Below are 25,151 nucleotides of genomic sequence, written 5' to 3'. Positions count from 1 at the left end.
TGTACTTTGTATTTCTTACATGTTGAACACTAATACCTGTACTTTCTACTTCTTACATGTTGAACCCAAATACCTGTACTTTCTACTTCTTACATGTTGAACTCAAATACCTGTACTTTCTACTTCTTACATGTTGAACCCAAATACCTGTACTTTCTACTTCTTACATGTTGAACACAAATACCTGTACTTTCTACTTCTCACATGTTGAACACAAATACCTGTACTTTCTACTTCTTACATGTTGAACACAAATACCTGTACTTTCTACTTCTTACATGTTGAAAACAAATACCTGTACTTTCTACTTTTTACATGTTGAACACAAATACCTGTACTTTCTACTTCTTATATGTTGAACTCAAATACCTGTACTTTCTACTTCTCACATGTTGAACACAAAAACCTGTACTTTCTACTTCTTACATGTTGAACCCAAATACCTGTACTTTCTACTTCTTACATGTTGAACTCAAATACCTGTACTTTCTACTTCTCACATGTTGAACACAAAAACCTGTACTTTCTACTTCTTACATGTTGAACACAAATACCTGTACTTTCTACTTCTTACATGTTGAACCCAAATACCTGTACTTTCTACTTCTTACATGTTGAACCCAAATACCTGTACTTTCTACTTCTTACATGTTGAACCCAAATACCTGTACTTTGTATTTCTTACATGTTGAACACTAATACCTGTACTTTCTACTTCTTACATGTTGAACCCAAATACCTGTACTTTCTACTTCTTACATGTTGAACACAAATACCTGTATTTTCTACTTCTTACATGTTGAACCCAAATACCTGTACTTTCTACTTCTTACATGTTAAACACAAATACCTGTACTTTCTACTTCTTACATGTTGAACCCAAATACCTGTACTTTCTACTTCTTACATGTTGAACTCAAATACCTGTACTTTCTACTTCTTACATGTTGAACACAAATACCTGTACTTTCTACTTCTTACATGTTGAACCCAAATACCTGTACTTTCTACTTCTTACATGTTGAACACAAATACCTGTACTTTCTACTTCTTACATGTTGAACCCAAATACCTGTACTTTCTACTTCTTACATGTTGAACACAAATACCTGTACTTTCTACTTCTTACATGTTGAACACAAATACCTGTACTTTCTACTTCTTACACTTTGAACTCAAATACCTGTACTTTCTACTTCTTACATGTTGAACCCAAATACCTGTACTTTCTACTTCTTACATGTTGAACCCAAATACCTGTACTTTGTATTTCTTACATGTTGAACACTAATACCTGTACTTTCTACTTCTTACATGTTGAACCCAAATACCTGTACTTTGTATTTCTTACATGTTGAACACTAATACCTGTACTTTCTACTTCTTACATGTTGAACCCAAATACCTGTACTTTCTACTTCTTACATGTTGAACTCAAATACCTGTACTTTCTACTTCTTACATGTTGAACCCAAATACCTGTACTTTCTACTTCTCACATGTTGAACACAAATACCTGTACTTTCTACTTCTTACATGTTGAACACAAATACCTGTACTTTCTACTTCTTACATGTTGAAAACAAATACCTGTACTTTCTACTTTTTACATGTTGAACACAAATACCTGTACTTTATACTTCTTACATGTTGAACCCAAATACCTGTACTTTCTACTTCTCACATGTTGAACACAAATACCTGTACTTTCTACTTCTCACATGTTGAACCCAAATACCTGTACTTCTACTTCTTACATGTTGAACCCAAATACCTGTACTTTCTACTTCTTCACATGTTGAACACAAATACCTGTACTTTCTACTTCTTACATGTTGAACTCAAATACCTGTACTTTCTACTTCTTCACATGTTGAACCCAAATACCTGTACTTTCTACTTCTTACATGTTGAACACAAATACCTGTACTTTCTACTTCTTACATGTTGAACTCAAATACCTGTACTTTCTACTTCTTACATGTTGAACTCAAATACCTGTACTTTCTACTTCTTACATGTTGAACACAAATACCTGAACTTTCTACTTCTTACATGTTGAACTCAAATACCTGAACTTTCTACTTCTTACATGTTGAACTCAAATACCTGTACTTTCTACTTCTTACATGTTGAACTCAAATACCTGTACTTTCTACTTCTTACATGTTGAACTCAAATACCTGTACTTTCTACTTCTTACATGTTGAACTCAAATACCTGTACTTTCTACTTCTCACATGTTGAACTCAAATACCTGTACTTTCTACTTCTTACATGTTGAACTCAAATACCTGAACTTTCTACTTTTTACATGTTGAACACAAATACCTGTACTTTCTACTTCTTACATGTTGAACTCAAATACCTGAACTTTCTACTTCTTACATGTTGAACTCAAATACCTGTACTTTCTACTTCTTACATGTTGAACTCAAATACCTGTACTTTCTACTTCTTACATGTTGAACTCAAATACCTGTACTTTCTACTTCTCACATGTTGAACTCAAATACCTGTACTTTCTACTTCTTACATGTTGAACCCAAATACCTGTACTTTCTACTTCTTACATGTTGAACTCTAATACCTGTACTTTCTACTTCTCACATGTTGAACTCAAATACCTGTACTTTCTACTTCTTACATGTTGAACTCAAATACCTGTACTTTCTACTTCTTACATGTTGAACCCAAATACCTGTACTTTCTACTTCTTACATGTTGAACTCAAATACCTGTACTTTCTACTTCTGACATGTTGAACCCAAATACCTGTACTTTCTACTTCTTACATGTTGAACTCAAATACCTGTACTTTCTACTTCTTACATGTTGAACTCAAATACCTGTACTTTCTACTTCTTACATGTTGAACTCAAATACCTGTACTTTCTACTTATTACATGTTGAACTCAAATACCTGTACTTTCTACTTCTTACATGTTGAACCCAAATACCTGTACTTTCTACTTCTTACATGTTGAACTCAAATACCTGTACTTTCTACTTCTTACATGTTGAACTCAAATACCTGTACTTTCTACTTCTTACATGTTGAACTCAAATACCTGTACTTTCTACTTATTACATGTTGAACTCAAATACCTGTACTTTCTACTTCTTACATGTTGAACCCAAATACCTGTACTTTCTACTTCTTACATGTTGAACTCAAATACCTGTACTTTCTACTTCTACATGTTGAACTCAAATACCTGTACTTTCTACTTCTTACATGTTGAACTCAAATACCTGTACTTTCTACTTCTTACATGTTGAACTCAAATACCTGTACTTTCTACTTCTTACATGTTGAACTCAAATACCTGTACTTTCTACTTCTTACATGTTGAACTCAAATACCTGTACTTTCTACTTCTTACATGTTGAACTCAAATACCTGTACTTTCTACTTCTTACATGTTGAACTCAAATACCTGTACTTTCTACTTCTCTCATTTTCCAAACAGCTGGTTCCTTTAGTCTGAATGTGTGTTTGATGCGTGATCATTATTCTTTAGAGTCATTGCGTGCCTATTGATTTGAACACGATCCGTATATCCATCATTTCCTGGTCTTCTCTAAAGAAGAGGGACCAATGGAAACGTTGTCATGTTGCCGTTGTTCAGCATGGAAACATTCATTAGCTAACAATGACATTATTGTTCTATTAATATAAAGGGTGGTCAGGTACTCTTTAAAGCAGCTGCTAGCTATGGGTACTTTCTACTGAAGTACATTTCAAAGCCTCTTTACTTTCACTTGAGTAAAGAAGTTTAGTCAGTACTTCTACTTTCACCAGAGTATTTTTAAACATGAGTATCTGTACTTCTACTTGAGTAAAGGATGTGTGTACTTCTACCATCTCTGTGTATAAATAACCTCTGATATTCCCACAGGTTAAACACACAGTGTATTCTGGATGTTCGCAGCTCTCCTGCTCCGTCTTCTCTTTTCTAATTCTGTCTGCTGAGAGTGGAAATGAGAAGGCAGCTGTTTTTTTCTGAGGATATGATACAGCTGCCAAATATAACCTGCAGTAACCCGGAGGAACGGGAGGCCAAACACAAGACAATGTTGAGGATGTTGAGAGTCAAACTCAAGGCCAAATCACAGCCTCTTTTGTATTTAGATTCCGACCACAGATTATTTTTGGTCCGTCTAGTTAATCGACGACGAACCAAAGACCCTTGCATCACAGAAAATATGTCAGGTAGCTGGAAATAAGCCAATATTTAAGGCTAAATAATAGCATGATGCACCTTTTGTAGGTCTGTAAAATAGGCTGGATGTGAGTTTACATGCAATCTTTAGGGTTTTTATGTGCATACAGTTGCATGCTAGAAGGCTGGGCTTACGGACACATGGACTGTATCATCAAGGATATTTAACTTTTCTTTTGTTATTTTTAAATATCCCACACAACCATTGAAAGTCATATCCAGGAGTGAGTGGGCTGTATGTTAGCCAATTTGTTTAAATGTAATGAACATGTATTATTATTTATTTTTTTTCTTGACTAAATGCAGCAATAGCTAAGGCTTTATGTAACTTGTACGCGAGAATGCTATACAGTAGTACACACACAAATATAAAAAACGTATTTAATGTTTTTACGGTTAAATAGAAGCATTTCAAATTAAACAATTGTGCCTGGGCTTTAATGTGAACTTTATTTTCTAGTGTGGCCTTTAATTAAAAAAAAAAAAACGACTTAATGAATAAAAAAATGTACAAAAAATAACCTGTTTTATATTTTTTACATTGATATTTTGGCAACTTTTACATATATTTCTCTCAATAGATTAGACTTGATACCGGACTCAATGCCATTATATCTTATCCTATATTATCTGATAGCAACAGGAAACTGAATGAACCTACTGTACCTCTGCAGAAAACACACCAGCTCACTCCAGTTCCTCTGCAAGAAACAAGAAGATAAAGGTCATTATTGGGAATACAAAACCATTTTGACTGTAATATTAAGAAATAATGGCACTAGATTTAATATCTCACCTTATCTGCTCCAACTGGAAAATACTCAAGACCTTTCCATGTCTGATATTGATATGAAAAGGCTTTGTATCAGTTAAAAAAATGCAGGCTTAAAATGTGAAATAGACTTCAATTCGACTATAATGGGTGTAATTTGTACTGCTATGAATGTCAAAGAGCTTTTCCTTAACCGATAAGCACCAACTAATCTACCTGATGTTCATGCTAACGGTACAACAAACGTTAGCTAATGGCTAGGGTTTAACTGTAAAGATATAAACCTTTTAAAGATCCTTAAGTCTCATTAGTCTTTTGAAAACTAGCTAGGGATTAGCATAACGTTAGCATGAGGAAAGTAGCATTACATTTAGGGTCAGTAACAGTGAAATGATTAGCAACTTCGGAGAGTTGGTGCCCAATAAAAGGCATTCATACTGGTCTGTTAAATCCAAATGAAGGTATCTCTGTGTAATGTTTTAATTTCTTGCCTACAGTTTTAAAGAATGCCCCTCTTTGATAAGGATCTGTAGCTGAAGGTCTTAAACTTGATTTGTTTCTGTATAGATCTGCAGCTGTTGGACCCGTGAGTGTTTACAAATGCAACCAGACTGTGAACAAGATGAACATGAAGCTTCTGTATTTAATGTGACAGCAACAAGACGATTAAAGTACATCACAGTTCTGTTTGAACAGCTTAGAAAAGATCGCATGATGTTGTTTAGTACAGACGAGGGCTGAGTTATACTTCTGCAATCTAAGTTCTGGGTTTTTTAAATCACTTTTGCTGCCCGTTAGCTTGCCATGCTAACACAACTCGTGGTTGTTTCATCCATTGGTGACCGTTAGCTTGAAAAGATAACACAACTCGTGGTTGTTTCATCCATTACTGACCGTTAGCTTGAAAAGATAACACAACTCGTGGTTGTTTCATCCATTACTGACCGTTAGCTTGAAAAGATAACACCACTTGTGGTTGTTTCATCCATTGGTGACCGTTAGCTTGAAAAGATAACACCACTCGTGGTTGTTTCATCCATTACTGACCGTTAGCTTGAAAAGATAACACCACTTGTGGTTGTTTCATCCATTGGTGACTGTTAGCTTGAAAAGATAACACAACTTGTGGTTGTTTCATCCATTGGTGACCGTTAGCTTGAAAAGATAACACAACTCGTGGTTGTTTCATCCATTACTGACCGTTAGCTTGAAAAGATAACACCACTTGTGGTTGTTTCATCCATTGGTGACCGTTAGCTTGAAAAGATAACACCACTCGTGGTTGTTTCATCCATTACTGACCGTTAGCTTGAAAAGATAACACAACTCGTGGTTGTTTCATCCATTACTGACCGTTAGCTTGAAAAGATAACACAACTTGTGGTTGTTTCATCCATTGGTGACCGTTAGCTTGCCAGGCTAACGCCATGTGTGTTTTTTTTTATCCATTACTGACTTTTAGCTGGACATGCTAACGCAGCTTGTGGTTTTGTTCATATATCCTTGACTGTTAGCTTGACATGCTAAAGCAACTTGTGATTGTTTCATCCATTACTGAGCGTTAGCTTGCCAGGCTAACCCAATTTATTGGCTAGCGTTAAACAATTTTCCTCTTTTACTGGGAATGGTCTATTTCTATACGTGAGACGAATGGCTGCCGAAAATTGGCATGGTCAGTTTTAGAATAAGAGAAAATGTAGGTTATCAAATACTATTGAATTAGGTCATTTGATTACTGGAGTTTAGTTTTTGTGTAGAGAAAGGTAGGTTTCTAGCAGGTTTAGCAATGTTTTGCTGCAGAAGCATAAGTCAGATGTCAGAGAACAGCAGGATGGATTTACCACTCGTGTACTAATACTTACATCAGTACATACAGTACAAATTAATCACACTACAGTGTCAATACAGACAAAAGCAGAAGGCAGCTTGGATTCAACTGAAGAGTTTTGTTCCAACGCAAAATATCCAGAAACCAGTCTCATCTACCCGACATTTATTACAGATTTTAGTAAATGTAAGTAAAAACTGTGAAACTGAACTTATGCATTAGATAAAAATACTTTAATTGAATTAATTGGACTTTCATTCATCACTTACTGTACCATAAACACTATCATATTTCTTAGCTTGAGTCATTTTACATCAACGATTATCCAAAGTATTCAAATGTTTTAACATATATCCTTCCACGGCAGTCAATACAAGTATAATGTAGGTTTTTAATGTGGATATGAAGCATTTTGGAATAAAACTCTTCAGTTACAAAGACATCAGACCTGCAACAATCACATTTAACTATCGAACATCTTCTTCCTATCAGACTTGTCTTCAATGTTCTTACGCCAATCTCCGGCATCGCGCAGCTGCTTGTCCTGTGAACACAGAAGATATTTCATTTATTTAAAGCAATGACCAGTACAAAATATAAAATACAGAAGGGGATGAACACGGATCAAATATTCTAAACGAAAGCCAAAAGGTTCATTCTGATAGTTACAGGAATTACATTACAAAAGCTGTATGGAAACGTCAAAACGATATTGAACAAAATGTTATTTACACTTGCTTTAAGTGGTTTTGTTGAAAATAGCATGACGGTTCAGCTGTTGGCAGCCTTTGCTTGTGTTTTACAATATTGCATTAATTAGACCTCATCTCTCTACAGGAGAACACATGTCTTCTTTTTGTCTCGAAGATGGTTAGGCGGCCAAGGGGACCTGTTACGTTTCCAGTTTGCAACCACTTCTTCTTCTATGTTTACTGGCGGATTACAGTTGTGAGTAAAGCTTACCCAACTTCCAAGCTTCTGACAAAACTGTGTGTGTATAGCCATACATACTTCGCTTCTAACCAGTCTATGGGAATGCACCTAATTCGCTTTTTTTAAAGTTTGCCAAGTTGTTTTTGCATTTGGTTTGTCAGCAGGATTATGGAAAACTAGATGTCTGGTTTTCAAGAAATGTGTTGAAATGGTGTTGAATAGGATAAGGAAGAACCCATTACATTTTAGGATGGATCAAAATCACAGAAGTCGGAAACATACTTGGATTTCTTTTAGCTGCTGAATTACGTTCGTTCTTGGTTTAGTAAAATGAATAAAGGAATAAAAATAGTTCTGGATTGAGCTTTAAGTGCTGATATAAATAAGGGCTAAAGACGCTTTATCAGTATGTAGTGTCTCTACTTTAAAGAGTCCTCTCCTGCTGATGTTCAGGTGTATATCAGTATGTAGTGTCTCTACTTTAAAGAGTCCTCTCCTGCTGATGTTCAGGTGTATATCAGTATGTAGTGTCTCTACTTTAAAGAGTCCTCTCCTGCTGATGTTCAGGTGTATATCAGTATGTAGTGTCTCTACTTTAAAGAGTCCTCTCCTGCTGATGTTCAGGTGTATATCAGTATGTAGTGTCTCTACTTTAAAGAGTCCTCTCCTGCTGATGTTCAGGTGTATATCAGTATGTAGTGTCTCTACTTTAAAGAGTCCTCTCCTGCTGATGTTCAGGTGTATATCAGTATGTAGTGTCTCTACTTTAAAGAGTACTCTCCTGCTGATGTTCAGGTGTATGTCAGTATGTAGTGTCTCTACTTTAAAGAGTCCTCTCCTGCTGATGTTCAGGTGTATATCAGTATGTAGTGTCTCTACTTTAAAGAGTCCTCTCCTGCTGATGTTCAGGTGTATATCAGTATGTAGTGTCTCTACTTTAAAGAGTCCTCTCCTGCTGATGTTCAGGTTTATATCAGTATGTAGTGTCTCTACTTTAAAGAGTCCTCTCCTGCTGATGTTCAGGTGTATATCAGTATGTAGTGTCTCTACTTTAAAGAGTCCTCTCTTGCTGATGTTCAGGTGTATATCAGTATGTAGTGTCTCTACTTTAAAGAGTCCTCTCCTGCTGATGTTCAGGTGTATATCAGTATGTAGTGTCTCTACTTTAAAGAGTCCTCTCCTGCTGATGTTCAGGTGTATATCAGTATGTAGTGTCTCTACTTTAAAGAGTCCTCTCCTGCTGATGTTCAGGTGTATATCAGTATGTAGTGTCTCTACTTTAAAGAGTCCTCTCCTGCTGATGTTCAGGTGTATATCAGTATGTAGTGTCTCTACTTTAAAGAGTCCTCTCCTGCTGATGTTCAGGTGTATATCAGTATGTAGTGTCTCTACTTTAAAGAGTCCTCTCCTGCTGATGTTCAGGTGTATATCAGTATGTAGTGTTTCTACTTTAAAGAGTCCTCTCCTGCTGATGTTCAGGTGTATATCAGTATGTAGTGTCTCTACTTTAAAGAGTCCTCTCCTGCTGATGTTCAGGTGTATGTCAGTATGTAGTGTCTCTACTTTAAAGAGTCCTCTCCTGCTGATGTTCAGGTGTGTATCAGTATGTAGTGTCTCTACTTTAAAGAGTCCTCACCTCCTCTTTGACCTCCTTCTTGACCTGCTTCAGACCTGCTCTCAGGTCCATGTTCACGGTGTGTTTTGAGCCCAGAAGAGCTTTCAACATGGCGTCTGCAGACATTCTGACTTTCTTCAGACGGGGTCTCTTGAACTTTCCCCTCAGATCCACAATCTTTATGTTGAGGTCTCGGACCTTCAGGAGGAATCAGGACAGAAGATCAGACTTCCAGAGGGGTGTGTTATGTAGAGATAAAAGAGGAACACTTGTCCTCTAATTCATCACTTAAACTACCAAAATATACTCAAGGAGAGGAACCCATCGAGCCGAAAACATGAGCGTCAGCAGTTTGAACAGTAGAGAGTCTAGAGTTAAACATGAATAAGTCAGTCTTATGGTCTCATCGCAGAAGGACTTCAGATTGTCATTTCTGCGCTGAAGCTGTTTCCGCACACGACGTGTTTTAACTTCCTGAATGAGTGGTGTTGTTGGCAGAGATGGTAGAAGTACACACATCATTCACTCAAGTAGAAGTACAGATACTCGTGTTTAAAAATACTCTGGTGAAAGTAGAAGTACTGACTAAACTTCTTTACTCAAGTGAAAGTAAAGAGGCTTTGAAATGTACTTCAGTAGAAAGTACCCATAACTAGCAGCTGCTTTAAAGAGTACCTGACCTCCCTTTATATTAATAGAACAATAATGTCATTGTTAGCTAATGAATGTTTCCATGCTGAACAACGGCAACATGACAACGTTTCCATTGGTCCCTCTTCTTTAGAGAAGACCAGGAAATGATGGATACACGGATCGTGTTCAAATCAATAGGCACGCAATGACTCTAAAGAATAATGATCACGCATCAAACACACATTCAGACTAAAGGAACCAGCTGTTTGGAAAATGAGAGCAGTAGAAAGTACAGGTATTTGAGTTCAACATGTAAGAAGTAGAAAGTACAGGTATTTGAGTTCAACATGTAAGAAGTAGAAAGTACAGGTATTTGTGTTCAACATGTAAGAAGTAGAAAGTACAGGTATTTGAGTTCAACATGTAAGAAGTAGAAAGTACAGGTATTTGAGTTCAACATGTAAGAAGTAGAAAGTACAGGTATTTGTGTTCAACATGTAAGAAGTAGAAAGTACAGGTATTTGAGTTCAACATGTAAGAAGTAGAAAGTACAGGTATTTGAGTTCAACATGTAAGAAGTAGAAAGTACAGGTATTTGAGTTCAACATGTAAGAAGTAGAAAGTACAGGTATTTGAGTTCAACATGTAAGAAGTAGAAAGTACAGGTATTTGTGTTCAACATGTGAGAAGTAGAAAGTACAGGTATTGTGTTCAACATGTGAGAAGTAGAAAGTACAGGTATTTGTGTTCAACATGTGAGAAGTAGAAAGTAAAAAGTCGTCAGAAAATAAGTAGTGGAGTAAAGTACTGATACCAGAAAAATGTACTTAAGTACAGGAACAAAGTATTTGTACTCCACTACTTCCCAGTTCTAGTCAGAAGTAAGTGTCTCACCTCGTTGAGCACCATGTTCAGTTTGAACTCGATGCTGTATCTCTCCTCCTCTCCGAGGTCGATCTGATCATGGAGTGTCTTAACAAGCCCCTGAAGAGAAAAAACCCGTCAGGCAGTTACAGCGGTTATCCATATTAGACGATGACTGCACCCTCTGCGCTCAGAATCTAAGCTTCTTGCTTCGGGCCGGAGGTCAGTCGTCCCAAAGAGAAGAACGAAGCGGTATAAAAACGGTTTTATCCCAGCAGCTATTGCACAAATGAGCACATCATAGGATGTAGGCCACTATACAATAGCGGCCTATTCATTTATTTATTTGATTGTGAATTTTGAATGTCCATGTTTGTACTAGTGTTTTCCTTTTTAAATGTTTTTGAATATTTAGAGATTTGACGGAGCAGTGTGTACTTTTATTAGTTCTTTTATTAGAGGTGTGTCTGTGTTTGTTTTTAGAGTGTGTCAGGATGCATCCCTTGTCTTTTTCTAACTAAATCTACCTAACCCTAACCCTGCCGGTCCGCTGCAACTCTGACTTTAAATCCAGGCTGAAAACTTTTCTTTTTGTCGCTGCTTTTAATTGAACTATTCACATCTTAAACTGCACTGTAACTTCTATCCATGTATTTTTTCTTTTAATGTTTATTTTATTAGCTTTTCTTTTTAATGACTGATTTTAAAAATGCCATTTTCTTAATGTCTTTCATTTTTTGTAAAGCACTTTGAATTGCCTTGTGTTGAAAAGTGCTATATAAATAAACTTGCCTTGCCTTGCCTTGCCTTGCCTTGCTGCCTTGCCTTGCCTGCCTTGCCTTGCCTTGCCTTGCCTTGCCTTGCCTTGCCTTGCCTTGCCTTGCCTTGCCTTGCCTTGCCTTGCCTTGCCTTGCCTTGCCTTGCCTTGCCTTGCCTTGCCTTGCCTTGCCTTGCCTTGCCTTGCCTTGCCTTGCCTTGCCTTGCCTTGCCTTGCCTTGCCTTGCCTTGCCTTGCCTTGCCTTGCCTTGCCTTGCCTTGCCTTGCCTTGCCTTGCCTTGCCTTGCCTTGCCTTGCCTGCCTTGCCTTGCCTTGCCTTGCCTTGCCTTGCCTTGCCTTGCCTTGCCTTGCCTTGCCTTGCCTTGCCTTGCCTTGCCTTGCCTTGCCTTGCCTTGCCTTGCCTTGCCTTGCCTTGCCTTGCCTTGCCTTGCCTTGCTGCCTTGCCTTGGCCTTGCCTTGCCTTGCCTTGCCTTGCCTTGCCTTGCCTTGCCTTGCCTTGCCTTGCCTTGCCTTGCCTTGCCTTGCCTTGCCTTGCCTTGCCTTGCCTTGCCTTGCCTTGCCTTGCCTTGCCTTGCCTTGCCTTGCCTTGCCTTGCCTTGCCTTGCCTTGCCTTGCCTTGCCTTACGTGTCTCATGTCGTGAACCCATAAAACAGACACAGAGTGTGTGCTGGGAACCCTTTTATCTGACTAAATATATTACTTTTGAGGGGTCCAACTGTTGTGGTAAATGAAAAAGCAGTAGTATTTTGGGGAAAAGTCGTTATATTTTAAGGGAAAAGTGTTGAAATATTTGGAGAAAAAAAGCCATAATATTTCAAGAAAAGAGCTGAAGTATTATTAGGAAAATAAGTCATAATAGCCGTGACCCTGCCCCCCAAAAGATAACAAGACAATTCACAATATTTAGAGAAAGTTATTTTAACATTTTTGTTAGTATTTCAAGAAAAGAGTTGCAGTATTTTGAGGCAAAATGTCGTAATATCTCCAAAAAAACATCAACAATTGCTTTTAGTTGGAGGGTAACATTTTGTCATGTAAAAAAAAACTACAAAAATAGTAAAAATCCTCAGGAAAAAGTCATAATGTTTTGATTTAATGTATTATTGGGAGTAAAAGAGTCTAAATGTACGTTCAGTCACGCCACAGCTGCATTTATCAGCTCCTATGGGCGTCCTCTTTTAACCAATCACATTTCACCACAATCTCCAGCAGCCAATCATTGTATATATATTTATAGTTAGATTTCTTTCCATGCTCCCCCCCCCCCTCACACAGTGGATCTCACCAGCAGCTCGTCCCTGGAGTACGGCAGCTCCAGAGCAGGAACCTTCTCCTCCAGGAACTTCTCTCTCTCCGACACTTTCACATTCGATTCAGCGTCCAACAGATTTGTGGCAACCAGCAGCATGGATCCCTGTGGAGGAGGACGTCGTGCAACCTTTTAATATCTTAAAGGTCCCCTATCATCCTGTTCTTCATCAGTATATCCCAGCTCTCAGATATATCCAGAGCCTGTCTCTGATTGGCTGAAACACCAAACAGATCATTGCAGCATTACCCATAATCCCCTCTGTTTCAGCCCTGTTTCCAAAGTGCTGATTCTCTGTCTGTTACTTTAGATGAAAATAAGGGGGGGGGGGGTTACCTTGGTTGCTGATTGGCTAATGGCTACACAAGACAAAACATCGTTATGACATCATCAAGTGTCCAAAATCTGGTTTTTATAAAAATGGATCAGGACAAAAAGAGAGAGAATCTTTGTTCCTGAAACTTTCAGAGTCTCTTTCCACAGAGGACATGTTGATGTAGAAGAGACATGAAGAAGAGGGGACACATGTTGATGAAGAAGAGACATGAAGAAGAGGGGACACATGTTGATGTAGAAGAGACATGAAGAAGAGGGGACACATGTTGATGTAGAAGAGACATGAAGAAGAGGGGACACATGTTGATGTAGAAGAGACATGAAGAAGAGGGGACACATGTTGATTTAGAAGAGACATGAAGAAGAGGGGACACATGTTGATGTAGAAGAGACATGAAGAAGAGGGGACACATGTTGATGTAGAAGAGACATGAAGAAGAGGGGACACATGTTGATGTAGAAGAGACATGAAGAAGAGAGGACACATGTTGATGTAGAAGAGACATGAAGAAGAGGGGACACATGTTGATGTAGAAGAGACATGGAGAAGAGGGGACACATGTTGATGTAGAAGAGACATGAAGAAGAGGGGACACATGTTGATGTGGAAGAGACATGAAGAAGAGGATTTTGTAAATCTATAAATACAGCTCTGCTTTTCTTCGTGGAGAATAAAAACTAAATGTCTTACTTTCAGAGTATGCTTACGCCTCGCAGACAGTCTCTTCCTGCAGGAGAACAAAACAGAAAACAGGACAATAATGTTTTCAATAAATCATTTAATCTGTTTTTATAATGAGGAGTGTTTTAAAGTGTTTGATGCTCATGGCTAAAAGCCTCAAACATTTCTATTTGGAGAATCACACAACAATATAATATTAATAAACTGAACTTACTCATCTGCCATGGTAGCAGCAGAATCCCGGCTTGAAGAGGAACATGAAAGACAAAGCATTACAACGACACCTGTACCATTTATACAAATAACACATTCTGATAAACTGAGTGACAAAAACACGTTAACATAACCCCCACTTATTTGATGTTACGTATCAAGTGTTACCTTATTGTTGATGAAAGGAATATCTGTATCTTCATTTATTTCAAGACAGCAAAAAACAACGCTAACTTTCTTCGTCACAATTCACAAAATCAGCTTTAATTTAAAAATAAATCTTGTTCTTTGAAGGGAAATTCAAGGCAAGCTTGCAGCAGAAAAACACGATCCATTCTCAGATAAAACACACTCTCCATGTTACATATAAACATAAGCATTATCCACCACGACACAGACAGACACATACTGGGAGGGAAACTTCTGAAGCAATAGGAGTCAGGACTCAGAGAGACACGAGGAGAGCTGGAGCTTTGATGGAGTCAGGACTCAGAGAGACACGAGGAGAGCTGGAGCTCTGATGGAGTCAGGACTCAGAGAGACGAGGAGAGCTGGAGCTCTGATGGAGTCAGGACTCAGAGACACGAGGAGAGCTGGAGCTTTGATGGAGTCAGGACTCAGAGAGACACGAGGAGAGCTGGAGCTTTGATGGAGTCAGGACTCAGAGACACGAGGAGAGCTGGAGCTCTGATGGAGTCAGGACTCAGAGACACGAGGAGAGCTGGAGCTCTGATGGAGTCAGGACTCAGAGAGACACGAGGAGAGCTGGAGCTCTGATGGAGTCAGGACTCAGAGAGACACGAGGAGAGCTGGAGCTCTGATGGAGTCAGGACTCAGAGAGACACGAGGAGAGATGGAGCTTTGATGGAGTCAGGACTCAGAGAGACACGAGGAGAGCTGGAGCTCTGATGGAGTCAGGACTCAGAGACACAAGGAGAGCTGGAGCTCTGATGGAGTCAGGACTCAGAGAGACACGAGGAGAGCTGGAGCTCTGATGGAGTCAGGACTCAGAGAGATACGAGGAGAGCTGGAGCTTTGATGGAGTCAGGACTCAGAGAGACACGAGGAGAGCTGGAGCTCTGATGGAGTCAGGACTCAGAGAGACACGAGGAGAGCTGGAGCTTTGATGGAGTCAGGACTCAGAGAGACATGAGGAGAGCTGGAGCTTTGATGGAGTCAGGACTCAGAGAGACACGAGGAGAGCTGGAGCTTTGATGGAGTCAGGACTCAGAGAGACACGAGGAGAGCTGGAGCTCTGATGGAGTCAGGACTCAGAGAGACACGAGGAGAGCTAGAGCTTTGATGGAGTCAGGACTCAGAGAGACACAAGGAGAGCTGGAGCTCTGATGGAGTCAGGACTCAGAGAGACACGAGGAGAGCTGGAGCTCTGATGGAGTCAGGACTCAGAGAGACACGAGGAGAGCTGGAGCTTTGATGGAGTCAGGACTCAGAGACACACGAGGAGAGCTGGAGCTCTGATGGAGTCAGGACTCAGAGAGACACGAGGAGAGCTGGAGCTCTGATGGAGTCAGGACTCAGAGAGACACGAGGAGAGCTGGAGCTTTGATGGAGTCAGGACTCAGAGAGACACGAGGAGAGCTGGAGATTTGATGGAGTCAGGACTCAGAGAGACACGAGGAGAGCTGGAGCTCTGATGGAGTCAGGACTCAGAGAGACACGAGGAGAGCTGGAGCTTTGATGGAGTCAGGACTCAGAGAGACACGAGGAGAGATGGAGCTTTGATGGAGTCAGGACTCAGAGAGACACGAGGAGAGCTGGAGCTCTGATGGAGTCAGGACTCAGAGAGACATGAGGAGAGCTGGAGCTTTGATGGAGTCAGGACTCAGAGAGACACGAGGAGAGCTGGAGCTCTGATGGAGTCAGGACTCAGAGAGACACGAGGAGAGCTGGAGCTTTGATGGAGTCAGGACTCAGAGAGACACGAGGAGAGCTGGAGCTCTGATGGAGTCAGGACTCAGAGAGACACGAGGAGAGCTGGAGCTTTGATGGAGTCAGGACTCAGAGAGACACGAGGAGAGATGGAGCTTTGATGGAGTCAGGACTCAGAGAGACACGAGGAGAGCTGGAGCTCTGATGGAGTCAGGACTCAGAGACACGAGGAGAGCTGGAGCTCTGATGGAGTCAGGACTCAGAGAGACACGAGGAGAGCTGGAGCTCTGATGGAGTCAGGACTCAGAGAGATACGAGGAGAGCTGGAGCTCTGATGGAGTCAGGACTCAGAGAGACACGAGGAGAGCTGGAGCTCTGATGGAGTCAGGACTCAGAGAGACACGAGGAGAGCTGGAGCTTTGATGGAGTCAGGACTCAGAGAGACACGAGGAGAGCTGGAGCTTGATGGAGTCAGGACTCAGAGAGACACGAGGAGAGCTGGAGCTTTGATGGAGTCAGGACTCAGAGAGACGAGGAGAGCTGGAGCTTTGATGGAGTCAGGACTCAGAGAGACACGAGGAGAGCTGGAGCTCTGATGGAGTCAGGACTCAGAGAGACACGAGGAGAGCTGGAGCTTTGATGGAGTCAGGACTCAGAGAGACACGAGGAGAGCTGGAGCTTTGATGGAGTCAGGACTCAGAGAGACACGAGGAGAGCTGGAGCTTTGATGGAGTCAGGACTCAGAGAGACGAGGAGAGCTGGAGCTTTGATGGAGTCAGGACTCAGAGAGACGAGGAGAGCTGGAGCTCTGATGGAGTCAGGACTCAGAGAGACACGAGGAGAGCTGGAGCTTTGATGGAGTCAGGACTCAGAGAGACGAGGAGAGCTGGAGCTTTGATGGAGTCAGGACTCAGAGAGACGAGGAGAGCTGGAGCTCTGATGGAGTCAGGACTCAGAGAGACGAGGAGAGCTGGAGCTTTGATGGAGTCAGGACTCAGAGACACACGAGGAGAGCTGGAGCTTTGATGGAGTCAGGACTCAGAGAGACACGAGGAGAGCTGGAGCTCTGATGGAGTCAGGACTCAGAGACACGAGGAGAGCTGGAGCTCTGATGGAGTCAGGACTCAGAGACACGAGGAGAGCTGGAGCTCTGATGGAGTCAGGACTCAGAGAGACACGAGGAGAGCTGGAGCTCTGATGGAGTCAGGACTCAGAGAGACACGAGGAGAGCTGGAGCTTTGATGGAGTCAGGACTCAGAGAGACACGAGGAGAGCTGGAGCTTTGATGGAGTCAGGACTCAGAGAGACACAAGGAGAGCTGGAGCTTTGATGGAGTCAGGACTCAGAGAGACACGAGGAGAGCTGGAGCTTTGATGGAGTCAGGACTCAGAGAGACACGAGGAGAGCTGGAGCTTTGATGGAGTCAGGACTCAGAGGGACACGAGGAGAGCTGGAGCTTTGATGGAGTCAGGACTCAAAGAGACACAAGGAGAGCTGGAGCTTTGATGGAGTCAGGACTCAGAGAGACACGAGGAGAGCTGGAGCTCTGATGGAGTCAGGACTCAGAGAGACACGAGGAGAGCTAGAGCTTTGATGGAGTCAGGACTCAGAGAGACGAGGAGAGCTGGAGCTTTGATGGAGTCAGGACTCAGAGAGACGAGGAGAGCTGGAGCTTTGATGGAGTCAGGACTCAGAGAGACACGAGGAGAGCTGGAGCTCTGATGGAGTCAGGACTCAGAGACACACGAGGAGAGCTGGAGCTTTGATGGAGTCAGGACTCAGAGAGACACGAGGAGAGCTGGAGCTTTGATGGAGTCAGGACTCAGAGAGAGACGAGGAGAGCTGGAGCTCTGATGGAGTCAGGACTCAGAGACACACGAGGAGAGCTGGAGCTTTGATGGAGTCAGGACTCAGAGACACACGAGGAGAGCTGGAGCTTTGATGGAGTCAGGACTCAGAGAGACACGAGGAGAACTGGAGCTCTGATGGAGTCAGGACTCAGAGAGACACGAGGAGAGCTGGAGCTCTGATGGAGTCAGGACTCAGAGACACACGAGGAGAGCTGGAGCTTTGATGGAGTCAGGACTCAGAGAGAGACGAGGAGAGCTGGAGCTCTGATGGAGTCAGGACTCAGAGACACACGAGGAGAGCTGGAGCTTTGATGGAGTCAGGACTCAGAGAGAGACGAGGAGAGCTGGAGCTCTGATGGAGTCAGGACTCAGAGAGACACGAGGAGAGCTGGAGCTCTGATGGAGTCAGGACTCAGAGAGAGACGAGGAGAGCTGGAGCTCTGATGGAGTCAGGACTCAGAGAGACACGAGGAGAGCTGGAGCTCTGATGGAGTCAGGACTCAGAGACACACGAGGAGAGCTGGAGCTTTGATGGAGTCAGGACTCAGAGAGACACGAGGAGAGCTGGAGCTCTGATGGAGTCAGGACTCAGAGAGACACGAGGAGAGCTGGAGCTTTGATGGAGTCAGGACTCAGAGAGACGAGGAGAGCTGGAGCTCTGATGGAGTCAGGACTCAGAGAGACACGAGGAGAGCTGGAGCTCTGATGGAAAACACTGACGGTTTATTTGGAGCTTCGGCCGGGTCACGGGTCATGGTCTGACCACACGGTGGAGATGCCAAATCAATTCTGAAGACCCCTTCCTCTCGTATGAGGTTTTAACTAGTTTCGCTGAGGGTAATCAACATTCTTCACTAGATAGACTAAACAGATTTGTTGTCGCTTATGGCTCGGGGTCATCTACGCCCCGAGAAGGATGTGTTCCAGGTGTCCCACAACAATAACTATCTCTGACCGAGAGCTGCCCGCTCACAAACTGGTAACAACAACAACAACTTGCTCGGGCAGCCCCTCCTTGAGGGAGATTACGGCTGCTCGAGGCTGGAGCATCTGCGTCAGAGGGCGAAAGAGGACACTAGGGCAAATGAGTCCCTAACACATACAACATTTTAAAATCTCTGTCAAACACAGTTCACACAGTGCTTGTATGAGAGTGTTTACTTCTAGTCTTAAAGTGGGTTTCGGTTCGATTGTAATTATATGTTTGGAGGCATTACTTGCTTGTAAAGCGCGTTGAGCACCAGGAAAAGCACATTATAAATAACATGTTTTATTAATATTTAAATAAAAAAAGGGATGTTTTTTCTCTCAGGAACGCCAACAAGGCTGTAGACTTAATTGTATTTTATTGAGAGGACAAAGTGAAGCTCACATTGTGATTTAGGATTATTTTACTTGTATTAATAATATATTAATAATAATGAATAAAGAAAAAAGTAATAGTCAAATAATACAAATTATGATAATAACAATAAGTACGTTCATTATATTAATATTAATAGTAATATATCGATTACGTGTCATCAGCTTGATTACAGTATATAAACTAATATACGTTATAATAATTGAGAACATGACCCTCTGGACAGTAAATTAAGAATCTATAAGTTACCAGGTAACTCACATTAAACCAGTTTGATGAAAGCGTGTTTTTAGCCGAATTTCACACAAATTCTCTGAACGCAATTTAGTTTTTCGCTGACAAACAAAAATACCATCTGTTCATAAGTACTTTACATGTATTCATTAAGGTTATTACTTCTCGTTTAAAGCCCTGTGTCTCCTCCTCGCTGCAGAGTCTCACATGTCAGGTTCGGATCAACTCGCTTCTATCTTAGGACGTCCATGTTTATCCAGGACATTTATCTGCTCTGGGCTTTGTAACTGAGGCCGCGTTAATGCCTCAAAGCACCACAGCGGATAAATATAGACCCAGAGATGGAGGTCCAGACAACTGGGCTGCAAATAACACCAAGAAATGATGGGATGGATTGTCCAGGATATTACTTTCAAAAGAGAATTACTTTTTTATTGTAGTACCACCAACAGGTCAAAGTGTTACTCTAAACTATTCTGCATTAAACTATCACCATACACCCCATTCTTACCAATAGTATTAGTACACTATAGTTCTGCTTATGGTTAGATATGTTAGTACAATGCCTACAAACCTGGGATCAGAAAAGTATTATAAAGTATTTCTGGGTATGAATCATAAAAACTTCTAAAACTGATAACCATTGTTTACAATTGTATTTTTTTAATTTTACTATACAGGTTTTAGGGTTCTGCTATTTGTATTACCACCAGGAATGTATTGGTAATGTGTAGTTTGTTAGCTTTTGTTAATTTTACATATATAATGTGAGGTTTTCTCATGCGGACCACATGAAGATTAGCCTAGCTGCTACCATGTTTTTTGCTAATGGGAGGCTAATGCTAACATGCTGTTAGATTACAAGTTAACTATAAAGGCTTAATTTAAACACATTTACTCACTATATGAAGTTATGCTAACATGCTGTTAGTTTCATCGTAACTTTAAATGTTACATTTGAGTATATCTACTCACTAAATGAAGGTACAGTAACATGATAAATGTTACATGCTAAACGCTAGCCCATAGCATAATAACATGCTAGATTTTTAGCATGTTAGCATTAAATTAGCAAGTCAGCTTTTAGACTTATACATGACTTTGTTTCAGTTTCATTCTCAAAGATTATCCTTTGTACGAATTACTGCTACACACACACACACACACACACACACACACACACACACACACACACACACACACACACACACACACACACACACACACACACACACACACACACACACACACACACACACACACACACACACACACACACACACAGACACACAACAATTAGCTTTACATGCTGCAGCAATACCATCAAAAAGTTACATAACAACCAGTAGTAGGCTACAACAAAATCAGGTCAACAAACTGCCAACTCAACCCTAACCCCATAACTATTTAATGTACTTCTTTGTTGCTTTAAACACTTACAATTTCTAATGTAATGTTTATTTACCACAATATTTGGAACCATTTACTATTAACTAGAAATGTAGTGCAGCAAAAAAGTAGTGGAGTATAAAGAAGCACTGAAGATAATGAAGTATAGAAGTATCTTAAAAATGATATTGAATTACAGCACCTGAATAAGTGTACTTAGTTATTTGATACGACATCCATCTACATGAACTTGACTTCCCCTGTTGTGAGAGTCCGGATAGTGACGGAGTGATGGATTAAAAATCTATTCCCGGAGCCTCAGCTGTTCCCAACATCTTCATTATGTTTAAAAAATAAATGACAGCGGGCTCGTCTTAAAAGAAGAGACTCGGCGCAGGAATCCCAAAACACATTTCTGCCTCGGGAACAAATGGCCGTCATCTGTGAACCAGCAACAGGTGGAGGGTCTCCGGGGCTCTCGGGGTATTTTAAGACCCTCCAAACTCAAGGGGCCATAACAACACGTTGGCTTTGGAGCTGGGATAATATCACGGTTAAATATAGGCTGTGGTTTTTGTTCTTAAGTAACTGGAGTTTAGGATTGTCTCCGGAGGCTTCGAAGAAACACGAAGCCGAGACGTTACGGTGAAAATAACTGACCTCAGAACAGTTAATTCCCTTCACACTGACTGAAGTACAGACACGAGGGTACAATGGCATTAACATTTAAAACCCACCGGGCTTAAAGGAGTATCTAAAAAAGAAAAGATATTGGTAAGAAAAGTTCATGAAGTTACGGAAAACCAGAGAAAAAACTGTTCATTGTAGGAGAATTGATTACAAACAAAAAGAAGACTTGTGGTGGATAAATATCTAGATCTTTACTTAAATAAAAGTATTACTACTTAAGCAAAAAACCTCTCAGAAATACGTACTCGTGTAAAAGTACACAAGCCTCCAAATGTACTACAAATGTCAAAGTACTCCGGATGCAAAATCATCAAATTATTATTGATGTATTCAAGGAAGCAGCATTTTATTGTAAACAAAGTAGGGATCATTTTAAATACTTAAAATGCTATTAGTAGTTGAATTCCTTAGAGAGCACAATATATAGGTTTTACACTTTATTTATAGAGATTTTATCTTTAACAGGATGGTTTTTAAACTAATCTTGCATGTTAAATCTTGACCGGGAACGTATATACATCTATGAGTCTACTACTAATGCACTTTCAGAGAGAGTAGTTGAGTATAAAATGGAAATAAAAGACCTTCAAATTGTGTTTCAACCACTAAAGTTTACACCATGTTTCCCTCCGAAGACTGAACACTGAATACCTCACAAGTTATCTGTTAAATACAGTAAAAATTAATATGCCTTTTATTTCCATATAACCTAAAGCTACAAGAGTTATACTTAAAATAAAACGTGAAACTGTGAAGAAGAATAGTACAAAAGTACATTTACTGTCCATTTAGTTTGGTTTAGCATCTCCATAGAAAATATCGGAAAAACGTTGGTAAAGTACCATCTTTTTTTAAATAGTACGTTGTTAAAGTCTAAAACTGAATTTTGCACCAGTTTATTTCTCCCCGAAGACTGAAAACGGTCACCAATTATCTTAAAGATATAGTAAAATGTCATTGCCACATGACCTACAGTAAAACTACAAGAGAAAACATATATCTAGGATGAAATGTGTTGTTTATGAGAAGAATAGTACATAAGTACATTTACTGTCATCTCCATGGTACAAGTTAGATATTTAAAATACTCAAAAATAGGACAAGCGTTGAAGTCTCCGGACACTGAAAACTTGAATCATCTTAAAGTTACAGCAAAATAAATAAATGTTATTTACATATGACCTAAAGCAACACGAGTTATACTTCAAATACAACTTGTAATTTTGAATAAGGAGAGTACAAAAGTACATGTACTGTCCTCCGCTTCATTTGGTTTAGCATCTCCATAGAAAAGATCAGAAAAACGATGGTAATGTACAAGTTAAATATTTAAAAAAACTCAAAATGGTATACGTTAAAGTCTCGTAGACTAAAAGCTACAAGAGTTATACTTGTAAAAATGCCAAATGAAACTTGTAATTTCGAAGACATGAGTACATTTACTGTCCTCCACTTAATTTGGTTTAAATATTGAAAATACTCAAAATAGTGCTTCGTTAAAGTCTTAAACACCAGCTTTTTCTCCTCAAAGACTGAAAACTGTCTCCAATTATCTTAAAGATATAGAAGAGACTAAAACTACAAGAGAAAACATGTATGTAAAATATAAGTACATTTACTGTTTTCTCCAAGGAGCAGAAAGACTTTGGGAAAGTTATGAGTAAAACAAAGTAAACCCCTGACTGAAATTCTTTTTTTAAAGATATATCAAAAATCTAAATGTTATTGCCATTAAACCTTCAAGAGAGAAAAGAGAGACATATACCTAAAATGAGAAGAAGTAGAAGCTTCTGTATCTCCGTAGCCTTGTTTGTTAAATAAAGTGTTGGCGTCGCTTTAACATCTGAATGTCTGTGGAGAAAACGGGCTAAATTTAACGCTCAGGGATTAAAGTTCCTGCAGATTATTTTAAAGTTACAGCAAAATAACTGAATGTTGTATACATACAGCCAGTGGCGATTCTAGAGTCTGTGGGGGCCCTAGGCAAACATTCACTGGGGGCCCCCCCTCGAACCAGCTTTCATCACCAACAGTGGTGCCCCCCCCCCGCGAAGAAGCATTATTTTACGGCGCACTATGCATGGGGCCGCCTTGAGGGGGTTTCCCGACATGTCGTTGCAGTACATGAAAGGGTGTTTCATGTTGTCGTTGCTGTGGACCCTCTTAATCTACCTTCTTTGGGGGCCCCCTTCTGGTCCGGGGCCCCAAGCAGTTGCCTGTTCGCAAGCGGCGCCCCTGCATACATCTTATAGCAACAAGAGTTATACAAATGCCAAATAAAACTTGTTTTGAGGAAGAGTACATTTACTGTCCTCCACTTAATTTGCTTTATCATCTCCATGGAAAAGATCAGAAAAACGTTGGCAAAGTACAAGTTAAATATAAAAAAGGTAAAAATAGTAGTTTGTTAAAGTCTAAAACTGAAGTTTACACCAGTTTATTTCTCCACATACAAAATGTCATTGCCACATGACCTAAAACTACAAAAGACAGAACAAGACCTTGACTAAGTATCTGCTAGAAGCTTCTCTGTCACCGTAGCCTTGTTTGTTAAATAAAGCGTTGGCGTCGCTTTAACATCTGAATGTGTGCGGAGAAAACGGGCTAAATTTAACGCTCGGGGATTAAAGTTCCTGCAGATTAGACGAGGTTTTCCTCCCGAGCCTCGGCGCTGACAGGAGAGATAAACACCGGAGGATCCTCTTTCAGAAGCCCTTCTTGAAGTGGTGTTAGCTTACAGCGCGCCACATCAGCGGGCCGTAAATCACCGCGTTGCCACCCGTGTTTCCACATAGATACAAAGAAAATACTACCTCTCGGGTTACAAGAGTACGAGTAGTCAAATAAACACGCAAAACGACCTTCAAGAAGCTATTGTCGGGTGCTAAAACATGAAAAAGATCCTATTTAAGCTTAAAATGAGGCTTGTTTTTCAAAATAAATGCCCACAAGAATAACAAAAAGCTTAGACAAAGGGTTGTTATTCAGAAATAAAAGCCCCATTGATTACAAAAAGCTCTGGATGAGGCATGCTTTTCAAAATAAAAGCCCAACAGATGACTGGATGGCTTTTTAAACAGATAAAATTAATTAAAAAAACAGCTAAATTAAAATAAATTAAAGTTTTTTCTTCGACAAAATCCAAATGTAACTAAACTAAACACCCATACTGACAATTTGAAGCGTTTCTACCTGCTGTCCTGCAAACAATGGGCATGCAAAGCAGTAAAAAACACTCTCCATCTCGTGTAAAACTCACAGGAAAGGTCTTGCTGTCTCGGAGGCAGAGTGCTCGGCGACTACAGACACAGCCAGAGTTAGGAAGGTATATATTGCAATGTGCGATAGCCTTTAAATCCTCCACTTTCTCTGTATGGCAGTGGATTACTGTCAAACCAATGGGCTGCCAAGGTCATGAAATACAGTCCAGTGTCATCTGCCCCCCCCCCCCCCCATCATTATAATAACCCGCCCTTTAAGATTGTTATCTGTCTTATCCTCATCAGAAAAAGTGATTAAACCACACAGGCATTTTGTAATTAAAAG

The 25,151-nt window shown here is 40.4% G+C and overlaps 1 protein-coding gene across 1 annotated transcript; it reads right to left on the bottom strand.

The window, feature by feature from the left end:
• Positions 1–5,621: 5,621 nt before the first annotated feature.
• Positions 5,622–24,931, bottom strand: LOC117550671 (troponin I, fast skeletal muscle-like). The gene is made up of 7 exons (XM_034223151.1): positions 24,865–24,931; positions 14,191–14,220; positions 13,986–14,022; positions 12,935–13,063; positions 10,902–10,991; positions 9,396–9,572; positions 5,622–7,370 (listed from the first exon to the last, which is right to left on the bottom strand). The coding sequence occupies exons 2-7, from the start codon at positions 14,199–14,201 to the stop codon at positions 7,290–7,292; spliced, it is 525 nt and encodes a 174-aa protein (XP_034079042.1). The 5' UTR covers positions 14,202–14,220; positions 24,865–24,931; the 3' UTR covers positions 5,622–7,289.
• Positions 24,932–25,151: the final 220 nt, after the last annotated feature.

Source organism: Gymnodraco acuticeps, unplaced genomic scaffold (assembly GCF_902827175.1).
Source record: "Gymnodraco acuticeps unplaced genomic scaffold, fGymAcu1.1, whole genome shotgun sequence".
NCBI classification, from domain to species: domain Eukaryota; kingdom Metazoa; phylum Chordata; class Actinopteri; order Perciformes; family Bathydraconidae; genus Gymnodraco; species Gymnodraco acuticeps.
This window is presented reverse-complemented; position numbering and strand designations above follow the sequence as displayed.